Below are 13346 nucleotides of genomic sequence, written 5' to 3'. Positions count from 1 at the left end.
ACAACAACAACCAACAACACACAACCACAAAAACCACCACAACACAACCAACCACACACATAAACACAGACTGGATGCTTAGAAAAACCCCCCACCACTAAACCAACTTGTAAATTCCATGGAAATGCCTTAGCAACGCCAAAAACACCTTCAAAACCAAAAAGCCTGATAAAAACAACATCAAAAAAGAGCATGCGGCAGATTCGTGCCCAAAGAAAGCCAAACATGTCTGACACTTAAAAAAAATAAAATACTGAAAAGCAGCACCAAACCCGTTCTGCACAGTTAGCAATGCCTTGGAAACGCCTCAGAAACGCTCACAAAGCACATAGTAGATGCATGCCAAAAAACCGCCAAACATCCTGGACACGTTAAAAAAAATGCTGAAAACCACTTAAAAACTCCTGAAAATCATGCGATATATGCATGAAAAAAGCTACACCCAAGAAATGCTGGACACCAAAAAAAAAACCAACTACCCAAACACCACAGCAACACCTTAAACAAAAAACACAAACAGTGCAGAATTCACACCAGAAACCTTGTCAAAAAAAAAAGAGAGCATATAGTATATTTGCCAAAAAATGCGAAACTTGCTGGATGCTCAAAATCACACAAGGTACATACAGAAAAAAAAAAAGAAATTAATCACACATACACGCCCCATGTGTGGATGCTTAAAAAAACCAACATGCTAAACCAATTTGTAAACACCATGGAAATGCCTTAGTAGTCTTAAAAATACATTAGAAAGTGGAAAACCTGCCAAAAACCACATCAAAAAAGAGCACATGGCAGATGCACACCAAAAAGCACCAAATGCATTTTGGACTGTCAGAAACACCATAGAAATGCCTTAGAAACACTCAAAAAATAAGTGGTAGATGCATGCCAAAAAGATCAAACATGCTGGACACTTAAAAACCCGCAGGAAATTGCGTGGTATATGCACGTCAAAAAAAAACACCACAGAAATCCTGGACACAAAAAATGTCACAGCCACACCTCTGGAACCAAAAAACACATCAAAAAATGGCCAAAATCCCCATCAGAAACCTTGGCCAAAAATAAAGTGCACATGGGAGATAAATGTCAAAAACTGCCAAACACCACACTAGAAGCATAGCAGAAAAAAGCATAAACAAAGGCTGGATGCTTTAAAAAAATAATACACTAGAACAACTCCTAAATGCCATGGAAATGCCTTAGTAACTCTGCAAGTACTTCAGAAACCAAAAGCCCACCCAAAACAAACCAAAAAAGAACACATGGTGGATGCACGCAAAGAAATGCCCAACACTTGTTGGACACCTGAAAAAAAAAAAAAAAAAAAGAACAACTTTAAAATGCTTGGAAAAAAAAGACTCAAAAGCAGATGGTAGGTGCACACCAAAAAGCACCAAAGCCATTCTGGACAGCTAGTAACACTTCACAAGTGCCCACAAAGCATGCGGTAGGTGCATGCAAAAAAGACTCCAGACAAGCTGGACAACCAAAATAACACTGAAAAATCCTTAAAAACCCGCTGAAAATCATGCGATAGATGCATGAAGAAAAGCTGGTATACGTACACCAAAAATACAGCAACCCATTGTGCTGAACACAAAGAACACATGCTAAAAAAAAAAAAAACCAAAACAACGCACCACTAAAATAAGCACAACCCACTGCTAAAAAATGTGCGGCAGATTTCTACAGAGTTCTACACAGAGTCATACCACTTCCCTGAAAGTCCACCTATGGCCCATTTGTGATGACATATACACCAGGGTTAAGACAAGACCTCTGGCTTTTAAGAGCTAGTTACTTCTTGCCATGTATTTCTCATGAAGAGTCACAATCCTCTTACAGGTTGCTTTGGTGAAGGAGTTAACTGCTGCATGTAAAACTGATCCCAAAAGCCTAGCTACATAAAATTGATAATTACAATCAAATTCCTAAAATAAAAAAATTCTTCTCTCAACAACGACTGGATACTTTACTAAAACTTACCACTAAAAATCAGAGCTCATAGATGAAAATCTTTGTTCATTGTTCAAGTGCTGTTCACAAAGCTAATATAGACTTTATTCTTCTGAAAACAGGGAACGTACGTTGTAAAGATACAGAACATACATATACATCAATAAACATCTGAGCTAATATCTCTAACATGAGCATGGAAGCAAGGACATAACTACCCCTGTTAAAAATAAATAAAAGTATCAAGCTACATCACCAGCACACCTACAGGTAAGACACAACAAACCAGTAAGCGCAGTAGTAAAACCACATGGAAAAACAAGTTCCATGCAGCTGCAAAACAAGATTATTTATAGATATTATCAAAGTATTTCAGCAGGTCAGGAATAAATTATGCTTACCAAATACTATCGCTTTGGCAAAAGGTGGAAAGAGTTCTGTATGCCTGCATAGGTTTTTATGAATTTGCCAGAGATCTTTGTGCAGTTTCTTAAAGTCACTGTATCTCTTCCAAACGACTATCTGAAGCAGAGAAAGAGGAGAGAAGAATTAGTGACGTTTGTTGTTCATAGTGGAACACACCACAAATACTTTTTTTTTTAATCAAATCAGACCACTACCTTCAGCAAATATGTTTAACAAAAATATACAATCTGAACTGCCATCTGTAACAACCATTTAAAAAAAAAAAAAGGTCATTCTCTGACCCCAACCCCCATTTTGGCTAACAAGACTACAGTGCATAGAAAAAAATATTAAGTAAAAGCTGAAAGAAGGAAACAGAAGGCAAAGGCAGAACTGTTCCGGTCACACTGAGATCCAGAGCTACACAAGGAACCAGCAAAAGAGGAAAAAGTGTTGAATAGTAGTGCTGCACTATCCAATGCTCCATAGCACACTGTGCTTGGCACAGCTGCAGGTGTGGGGAAGAGACAACAGCAAAAGAGAAAATGAGGGAAGAGAAATCAACATGTGAGGGATTCTTAAGGGCAGCACATTAAGCACCCAGGACAACAAATCAGCTCGTAATTTGTTCACGTAAAATGCTGACGAGGTCTATTAGTCTATAACTGACCAAAAATTGAGTACATTCCTTTTGAAATCCAGGCAAAATCTCCAACTTCAGAAACGCAAAGAGAGCATTGGTTCATCACACCAGCTTTTCCTGATCCACCCTTTCCAGAAAGCAGTAGTCATCTCCCAGCCAGGTATCTACCTGATCCTTCTTCCACCCCACTCTTTTTATTCTTTCCATTCAGGGAAGGAGGAGAACCCAGAAGGAAAATCAGGCCAGGGAAAGAACTGAGCAACAAAATTTACACTTGACTGATAACAGGTCTGCTATCAGGATGAAAAAAATTAACATAGACATTTTATACCTTAGCCTTGGTCAGACTCACTAAGCCTTCACAACAAATCTCAACACTAATGCAAAGTGAATCAAGTAGAACATTGGGGGGGGGGGGGGGGGGAAAGAAGGAGACTGAAATGCATTAAGCAGTTGAGTCCAGTGTTCTGTCAGACAAACATCTCAATTAGCTTAATACAACTAACCACAATTTAAAAGATTCCAAGTATTTCTGACTGATTTAACAGGCATCTTCTCATAAGCAATCACAATTGAAAAACTACTTTTCTCAAGCAAAACAGATTTACAGCTAAATAAAAGGTTTACTCTTAGAAGGTTTTGTTGGTTTTGTTGTTTTGTTGGAGTTTGAAGGGGTGTGGGCTTTTAAACATTAAGGTCAGAGTCCTTCTAACTTTCAGCAGATGCAAGTTCTACCTACAGAACAATGCAGATGTAAGGTAACAGGCCTCGTAACAGTAGATATGCAAAGCTTTAATATGGCAACACTCTATTCACCTTATACACTTTGCTATACTGAAACTAGCAGTCCTGATTCAGCCTCACCTATTGTGCACACATTTCCAGGACTCAATTATAACTCGTATTGGGTGGAGTTCAACAGACAAGGCAAGAAAAATCAGAATCTCTCAAGAAGGCCAACGAGTCAATTTGCTATCAGAAAAAATAATTTTCCAATGCTGTATTTCCATCTACTCCAATATCCAGAAAGAGCATGATTAGCACTTCTTGAGCAGTGTGGATATAGAACATAAAATTGCTTAAGATGGTGAAGTCTTGAAACATTAAGTTACTGTATTGTCAGCACTTGGAGACAACGTGAAAAGCTGCCAAAAAATAAGAGCGTGAGTTTCCATTCCACTAAAAAAAGTACCATTTTTTACTGCTGCAAGTGATCTCCCAATAGCCAAGAGGAAAAAAATACATACATCCATAAGTAGCTTGCATAGCAAAAACAGTCAAGGTCATCCTAACCTTTCACAAGCTCATGGAAATCATGCCTTTGCACGCATGCAGCTCAGTAAAGTTAGCAAAGTTCCCACTCTAGCATACTCATTAGGAACCAGATTTGGAGGACACATCGTACTTTGAGGCCCAGCGAAGCACAGCAAGTATATCGTAAAACATATGTCAGACTTGTAATGCAATAAGGTGCTTGTCACGGCTAGAGCCAGTAGATGTCTATTAACTCACGCGACTCATCTGTTCCACAATGAACAACCCTTTCTCCTCTGTGAATGAGTAAGAGAAAAAAAAAAAGCCACCAAAACACAAGACTACCCTAGCTACAACTGCCTCACACACCATGCTGCCACCATCAATCCCCAGAAACAAGGAAATTAAAGTTAATAGATACAGAAAGGCTAGCAGACTTAACTCCTCCACACACAACTCCACATTAACTTCTTTCATCCTTTTGAGAAGAAAGCCCTTATAAGGGTATCTTCCTTCCTGTTCCAGCAACAACAGCTGAGGTTATCTTGAATTGTACTCAGCTGCAGCAGGAGAGATGCTGTACTAAAGGCTAGTACCACAAAGGGCAGTTAAAAGAGGTCACAGAAACAGACAGAAAAATGGCAAGTAGAGTTGAGGTCACAGTACACAACTTTATGTATAGTGTACATATGTAATGTATGTATTAACATCACAGCAGTGACATTAAAAAAGACTTCCGAATGAGTACTTTCAAACTGAAAGAGGGCAGATTTAGATCGGGTATTAGGAAGAAGCTCTTCACTGTGAGGGTGGTGAGGCACTGGCACAGGTTGCCCAGAGAAGCTGTGGCTGCCCCCTCCCTGGCAGTGTTCAAGGCCAGGTTGGATGGGGCTTGGAGCAACCTGGTCTGGTGGAAGGTGCCCCTGGCCATGGCAGGGGGGTTGGAACTAGATAATCTCTAAGGTCCCTTCCAACCCAAACCATTCTATGATTCTACGAGTAGGCAGGCACAGCTAAGTGGTCCTACATGGGTGCGGGAAGGCGATTGCATGAGACAGATCGTAAAGCAACAGGGTGGTTGTCTGCACGAAATTTTGTCTATCGAATTTCTAATAGAGCATTCTGGAAAACTGAGGTAAATTTATCTTCAGCAGAAACAGGTTAGGAGCACACTCTTTTTCTTTCAAAGGCTGCCCACAATTCTATCACAGGAAGCCAGTATAACAGAATAGCTTCCAGCATATGTGGTTTTCTGACTACAGCTCACCCTCATGGCGACTACCACCTAGGATATTCTTTTTAATAACTCGGTACTTTTGGACGCTTGCTTACAACAAAATCACACCACACCTAACACGATATCACATGCAAAATAATTAATTTGCTACAAAGAAGGGTGAAAAGGGGGCAATCATCATCAAGTTCATAGCACGTTTACATCTTCTTGCAAACTAGAGTTTGTGGAATCCTGCATGGCTAACCTACAGCCACAGATCAAAGCAACAACTGAAGCAATAACTAAAAGATATGGTTTTGCTATTGTTTCAAAACTACTTAACATACATTCATGCAATACTCTAGCTGAAAGACACTTACAATATATTTTTCTGATGAATGGCTCATCAACAGGTGCTATAAAGTGTTTTTCCCACAAATGAAGATTAAGGTAATGGCAGAATGTGCTCATGGATAGGTTCAACTCAGGAGTCTCCCTGGAAAAGGTGAACATCAAGCTACAAACTACAGTAATGCAATTCTAAGACTAGATCCATGATCATCTCCGATTCCAATAGGCTATTTTAATCTTATAGAGATTAAAAAAAAAAAAAATGCAAAAAGCATGAATGCTCATGTTTGTCTGATTCTCAAGATTCCAAAGAAGGATGCAACAAAGTGGTGTTAGGTGTATTAGCCAATTCTCTCACCTCTGCCAAGCCACTAATCAGTAACTCATGTTTGACCACAGAGATGCAATGAATTCATTTATAGGCTCTTCTTTCATCAACTATCCATGTTCTCCTCAACTGTAGTAAGAGACTGCACCAGAAATTGAACACATGCATACATTACACAACGTCTGAAAAGACACAGGGTTGTGCTTTTCAAGGAAGATTTTGCATGTACATAGTATAATAGTATCAACGTCAAGTCACTAGTCCAGAAGAAATCAAGAAAGAAAAAGACGGGTTTTAATCTTGAAAAACACACCAAACCCACAACCCACACACCTGTGATGTACTTTTTTGTCTCAACACAATGGTTCCTGACAGTCTTTTGAAGTATCAAAGAGGCACAAGAATACAGCAGACCCTTATTCTGAGTCTTTTTGGAAAAGGTAGCGAGTAAGCAATTTTAAAGTTTTATCAAAGTATATGACTGGAAAATACTTAAGGAGCCTCAGAGAGAGCGGCATAATATATGACTTGCAGTCTAATCTGTCTCCACTACTCCTACACTCCTCCATTTTCTTTCTTCACTAATAGACAGTAATGATGTAGGCTTTTCAGTGAAGTATTGGTTAAAGAGGAAAAGAGTACCTACAGCTGAGACCTAAGACTTGGATTGTGGACTGATCTCTAATTTTATCAGTAGGAGTTAAGTAACCATCAATTTGCCAATTCCAGCCTTGAGAAAAGAGCTTGCAAAGTTATCAAAGCAGTTTTGTCATCAAAAGACACTTTACTCCGTAAGACTTTGTTTCAAGTCACGATTCATCACTGGCGGCAGAATTGCAACATGTTACACCAGCTACTGTTTTCAGCTATGAAAGCTAAAGACAAATGGAAACGTACAAAAAAACCCTGTTGGTTCAATTACAATGACAAAACACACAGAAATTGCTAAATTACATCAAAGATGCTTCAAAAGGCATAGTGTGATACACAAAGACATTTGCACAAGTTTAAACTGTTACCTCCTGGACATCCTCTGGATTTTTTCTTGAAACAATCTGAAAAGCAAAACAAAAAACAAACATAAATAAGCTTTTGGTTTTTCAGTTTGGAAGTTAAAGAGTAACATACAATGATTTGTTGCTGAAGAGAAAATCTGGAAAAAGGCAAGCAGTTGCATGTCCCTCTGCACTCAGGAATGTTTTCATTTAGTTTTAGAGAAGCCTAATATCCAAATACAACACGGTGAAGTGTTTTAGCAGCAGAGTCAGTCACTGCAATCAGAAATAAAGACGTACATTCTAGGCAAAATGGCACGGAAGGCATCTCACAAAACAAAGCTACGTAGAGCCCATCCCCCATCATCTTTCCTATTAATTAATATTAGGGCCACATTACTCCCAATAAGCAGAGCTAATTAAGGCTACTTGGCTTAATATAAGCTCCACACAACCTCACTGTGAATGTGAGGTTTTGCATTTCCTAAGACAGTATTTCCACTTTACTTACGGCCATCAGTGCGCACACACGACTGACTATCCCTCTGCATTCATTTCTCCTTAAACACTCTTTGCCTAATTAATTATAAATTACTTGGTCCAGAGTAAAATGGCAGTGAAAACGAGGCTTGGCTACACACCATGAAGAAGGCTGTATTTTGACAGGGTTTTTTTCTTTAGATAAATATTGATCGCAAAAGCCTTTGTAATCCAAGTTCTGTACTGGGCTTATAAACAGCAGTAAGAGCATACCCACACAAACAAACCAATCAAATAAAGACATCTTTAATTCATAGCTGCAATTATCTTGTGCAAGTCAGTATATCCTTCATGATAACTCAGGCAAAGCTGTTTAACAAAATAATTAGCCTATTGTTAGCTAAAGCAAAATAGGGCATTCTCAATCCAAACCGAGACTATCCACACAGACACACCCCAGAATAATTAATGCTGTGACTAGGAGATGTATACAGGCAAGCGCTAGGAGTCCAAGCTACTTGCACCCCAGAGACCAAAGCAGCATCCCGCTGTACCGCAAGCACCGCACAGCTGTTGCTCTAAGATGGAAGTCACTGAATCTACGCTTTCCTCTTGCTAAGTGACAATAGCATACCCCTCATACTCCCCACAAACTAGCGCTCTTCCTCCTGTTCATTTTTCAAGAAGCCTTGCCAAAGCCTCCCAAATTCCGTAACACCAGTTTACTACACAGCCCAGCCACTGTAATCTTTCACACATTTCAGAGGAGACAAGACAGAACAGAGAAGCATTACCTTCTCTAGCAATCTCCCAAAAGACCCAAAACAATTTCCTTCACAAGTCTTAAGTTCTTTCTCTCACCTTGCACATCAAAGTCCTCTTCTTCCAGCGTAGTCTACATTGATAAAACCTTCCTCAACTTTTCCTCACTCTTGAGTAATCTAACATTTAGCAACTTTACCAAATTTTAACCTTGGCAGCTCCTTCATTCACTATCAGGTAGTTCACGTGTACAATTGGCGAAATATTTCTAACCTTCTTTTCTAATAGCTGGTGTACTTGACGTAAGGAGCCTGTAGAGCTGGGGGAAGAAGATATCATAGGCATGGCTACACATCACAGAAGAACACCAAAGGGCACACACCAACTGCTTTGCTTTGCAGTTCACCTTTAGTTAAAGCCTTGCAACAGTTTTGGCAGCTATGGAAGCTACCAGATGGGCAGAAGGAGACCCAGAGAGATGAGTAATTACCCACCCAGTTAGTAAGAATCTGGAATAAAACCCAGAGACCCTGTTTCATACTTGCTTTAACGTTGCATTGCTTTCTGTATCTACCAGCCATGCCAACTTTAAGTCAGTAAGTAATAATTTATGTGCTGTCCTACTTCGTTCTTCATATTCTTTTCTGAAGGTCAACCTCACAAGAGGTCTGCCCCTTCAATCCAACCTACAATCAACCTAGAGACTTGGCAAAGATGTCCAGTCCCCCAAATTTTCAGTGCACTTTTTTAATCCTCCCACAAGGATCAATGCAGTCAGCTCCTTCTGCAAATCTGTAACGCAAGCAACTTTAATCTACTTTTTAAAATATCATTAGGATACCCAGCCTCACTGTGTTAAGTTTCTGAAAGCGAAGATCCTACAAGGATCCTTCTGTCAAACAAAGTATTTCAGATTATCCTTGTCTGACCTGCAGATATCCAACATAACTCATTAGAATTGTAATTATCATTAATAATTGTAATCTTCTAAATTATCTGAGCTTCTATTAATGGCCTATATTTTCAGATATCATTAAAGAACACTCGTATAGCAACTTGCTGAAATCTCTTTCTGTTCTTCAGCCATTGGAAATGGATACAAAAAGGCCCACATCCATTTAATCTTGTATGCACTTACAATTATTTCACCATTTACAAGAAAATAAAATATATATTCTCTGTTATACAAACAATACTTTCAAAAAAAGTTGCAATAAGTATAGACCACCTTAGCACTCAGAAGAGATGCATGGGTAGTCATGCCTTTAGGTCAGATGTTTAGGACACACTAAAACAGTGCCTTCTCATCAAGGATTATTAATCTATCATTACATTGGAACAGAAAGTTCCTTTAATTTCGTTTCACAAAGGATTCACTCATACACCACTGAAAGGAACCAGAAATCTCCACCAGCATGTATCAAGTACCCTAAATCTCAGCCAGAATGGTATTCAACACAACAGGAAGATCCACCTCACTTTTTTCCTGGCGGTCCCCCAAAGTTGCTGAGCATCAGATCAGCAAATACAGCTGTAATGCTGTGATATCAACCGTGGAGCCAGATCACTGCAGGAACAGGAGGGAGGAATAGGAGGAGAGAAAAAGGGAGGCTAACAGATTTGTACACTGAATTATTTTTAAATCATTTTGTTCTGCATCTAACTCCCTAAATCCTCACTTGAAGTACTACGTAACGGATTACCAGACAGAGCCCTACTGAAACAAAAGTTATTTACACTTCTACATTTGCGAATCCAAAGCATCCTTTGCTGCATAACAGAGAAATATTTTTTCACTTTGAGGATTTTAGATATCAAAACACACCAAAGAGCTAATGATCTCTGGTTAGCTCAAGTTTAATTTGGACAGCTCACAGACGGATCAGCTCCTTGCTCTGTACTAAATCACATGCAGTAAGCACACTGCCTGATTCTGCATTGCCTCACTTGGAAAAGCACCAGAGCATCTACAACTTACGGGACATGGAGAAGGAGTGACATTCCTCACTAGTTAGCCACAACTCGCTTTTGAACAACCCTGCATAAACCAAAACATCACAGAGCATTTTAACTGGCTTTAGGCAGTAAGAACAAAGTCACCAGAGTAAAATAAGCAGAAGTCTTGGCTCATGCCTGTTACTCCCAATTGCACTGGCATAACTTTTTAAAACAACACACACAGACTTAGCCGCCATGAGCTACTGCTGAAGATGTGATGGCACTGTCTTCCCCCCTGCCTCTATCTCAGGGAAGGCTTTTTAGATTAAAACATCATAGGGAAAAACAACTCTTTTTTTTCTGTTAATAAATACTACATATTATCAGACTAAAAATAATGTTTTAAACACATCCCATATTTCTGTTCAGTGGACTTGTATACATATATATGACAAAGAATATAAAAAACCCCTTAAATTTCACAAGTCTTAAATTCACAAGTGATCAGTTGAACAGCCCGTGCTCTACAATATATAATCACATCCAGAATGCTGTATTCTTTGAATTAAGGGAAGGGTGCATACAAGCATACATTGCTCTCAAAGGCACATCTACAGCTGCAGTAACCACAAGATCATGGATAATTTAAATAAACTCTGTCTCTATGACACTTTCTGGTGCTCTCAATATATCCCACCACACCTGCAACCTGAACTCCCACTCCTCTTGCATCTATCTCCATGTATTTACTTACTCCCCTCCCTTTTCGGCTTAAATAGGAAAGCAGAGGAAAAAGCAAGAAATTTCCCTAGGAGAACAGAAGGAGCTTTCAGCAAAACTAGCACCAAGCCAGCTCTCCCAATACCTAGGCATCTGCTTCAGCTTTCCTTCTTCTCCTACTAGGCCTCTCTTGTTCACCCAGACCCTCCTCTGCCCAAAAGGGGCTGAGCCCTAGGCAGACGCAGCCCTTATGAAGGGGCTGTCTAAATATTCTTCAACTCAAACAGCCCTGCGCTTCCCACAAAGGCGTGCTGTACCTACAGACCATGCTCCCTCGTTTTTCCTCCAGAGCTGACTGCACTCTGGGACAGCTGGGAAGACAGAGCAATTCTACTGTAAATATCTGAGAGATCTGGGGGAGAAGGGGAAAAAAAAAAAAAAAAAAAGAAGAAAAAAAAAAGAGAGAGAGAAGAGTTGTTTGGTTTTAAGTTAGTCTCCTACGCCCTGCAAGACGAAGGAAACTGACAGGTAATTGCGAAGCACGTCTGAAGCACTGACAATGTTATGTGAAGCTCCAAGTTTGCAGGAGGCGACCGAGGCTCAGCTCGGGAGAGGCCGCCGTGCCCCAGCCTTGCCTCCCTCCCTCCCTCCCTCCCTCCCGTGTCCCCGAGAGGGCTTTCCACGTCGCGACCGGCCTGATCCGCGCAGGGCACGCCAGGACCCCCAGCCCAGCCGCAGGCTCTACTCCGCACACAGCGGCGGCTTTAAAGACCAAAGCGCAGGCAAGCCCGGGCCCGGGGGCCCGAGGAGGCGAGGGGCAGGGCGGCGGCCCGCGGCGCCCCGGGCAGCCGGCACGGCGGAGGCCGGGGCCGAGGCCAGGGCCGGAGCCGGGGCCCGGCCAGGCGCTGACTCACCCGCGCCGTGACCTTGTAGACGGTGTGCCCGCGGGGGTGCCGCCGCGGCTCCGTCACCGTGTAGAAGCGGGCCAGGTCCCCGCCGCGCTCCCGCGGGCTCAGCATGCCGACCCCCGCCGCAACGCCACCGCCGCCGCGACGGGCCCCGACCGAGGCGGAAGCGGCGCCCGGGAACGCCCCGCCCCGCCCGGGCGGTGCCGGGGGGCCTGGCCGGGCCCGCCCCGCCGCGGGGAGCCCCTCCCGGCCGCTCGCCGGGGAGCGCGGAGGCGGTGAGGGGCTGCCCGTGTGCCGCTGTGGGTGTTCGACGGGGTTTGGCGGCGGGGCCGAGGCTGAGCCAGAGGCGGGCGGCACAGCCGCCAGGGTGCTGGGCGGCCCCCGGCCTGGCCGGGCCCGCTCCCTCCCTGGCTCCCCCACCGCCTCCAGCTGCCGGTTTGGAGTATCCCCGCTTCCTAACGGGCAGCTCGGCTGTGGGCGCCCTTTGCGGAGCCTGGAAGCCTGCACAGCGTGGGTGAGGCCGAGCTGTCACGGTCAAATAATCCAGCGCAGCCCTGCGGCGGCCCAGCCCTGTTCAGGGTGTGCTGCCAGGGCACGGCCGTGAGGGATTCACGCTGGGCAGTGACCGCCGAGCCCCTTTCAAATACAGGTGCCCCATGGCCTCTACGAGTCTGTAGGTAAGACCTGCCACTGACAGAGCTGGTACACTGCTTCCAGCGTTTTCCATGGGCTGTTTTAAGGCATGCTGCCCTAAATCCAAAGGCCTGTAATACAGAAATTACCCATGGATTTCAAAGAGGAATGTTAACAGAAAAGCAAGTTCGGTGGTTACTGAATCGCCGTGTTTTGTGTTTCGTGTCTTCTACAGAGTCTTTAAGCTGTACCTGGCCTTCTCCCTGCCGATGGGCTCTCGTGTGCACACAGGCCTGCAAAATGCTTTGGTGTGAGGAAACTCCCCAGGGTTTGAGCGACATTGCTTCAGTTCAAAGTGGGTAGCTCTGCACCACAAGACATTCTGCTTTCGTGGATTCTTAAGATTGCAGGTACCTTTGCTTCTTCAGCTGCATTGGGATCTGTACCAACATAGATATGCTCAAATACAGATCACACTCCGGATTATGCAAACTGTTAAGATTATTTTCTTTTATTATCACTGTGTTTTCATTTATTTAATAGCAAATGTTAAAAAAATCAGCTTTTCATTACCAGGTTATTAATATCTCTGATATCATGCAGGTCTTTGACATAAAGAAAAATACTTAATTGCATTTCTTTGTAAAAGATTACAGAGTCTTGTCCTGAAGCTCAGAGTAAGCAAGTGTCTCTCCTTTGAGGATGCCTGAACTGCATCGTGGATCTTTACAACATTCCCAGTTATAGCTTT

At 42.5% G+C, this 13346-nt stretch overlaps 1 protein-coding gene across 5 annotated transcripts in view; it reads right to left on the bottom strand.

Annotated features, from left to right (window-relative positions):
* RPS6KC1 (ribosomal protein S6 kinase C1) overlaps window positions 1–12073 on the bottom strand; it is a 92904-nt gene extending 80831 nt beyond the window's left edge. For 4 of the 5 annotated variants that reach the window (XM_086461877.1, XM_086461878.1, XM_086461880.1 and 1 more), the window contains exons 1-3: window positions 11969–12073; window positions 7179–7214; window positions 2364–2484 (exon numbers count right to left, since the gene is read on the bottom strand). In XM_086461877.1, coding sequence (XP_086318003.1) covers window positions 2364–2484; window positions 7179–7214; window positions 11969–12073 — 262 coding nt within the window. The remainder of the gene's footprint in view (window positions 1–2363; window positions 2485–7178; window positions 7215–11968) is intronic. The other variant, XM_086461879.1, reaches the window with a different exon arrangement.
* Window positions 12074–13346: the final 1273 nt, after the last annotated feature.

This window comes from Leptosomus discolor, chromosome 2 (assembly GCF_034619465.1).
Source record: "Leptosomus discolor isolate bLepDis1 chromosome 2, bLepDis1.hap2, whole genome shotgun sequence".
NCBI lineage: Eukaryota > Metazoa > Chordata > Aves > Leptosomiformes > Leptosomidae > Leptosomus > Leptosomus discolor.
This window is presented reverse-complemented; position numbering and strand designations above follow the sequence as displayed.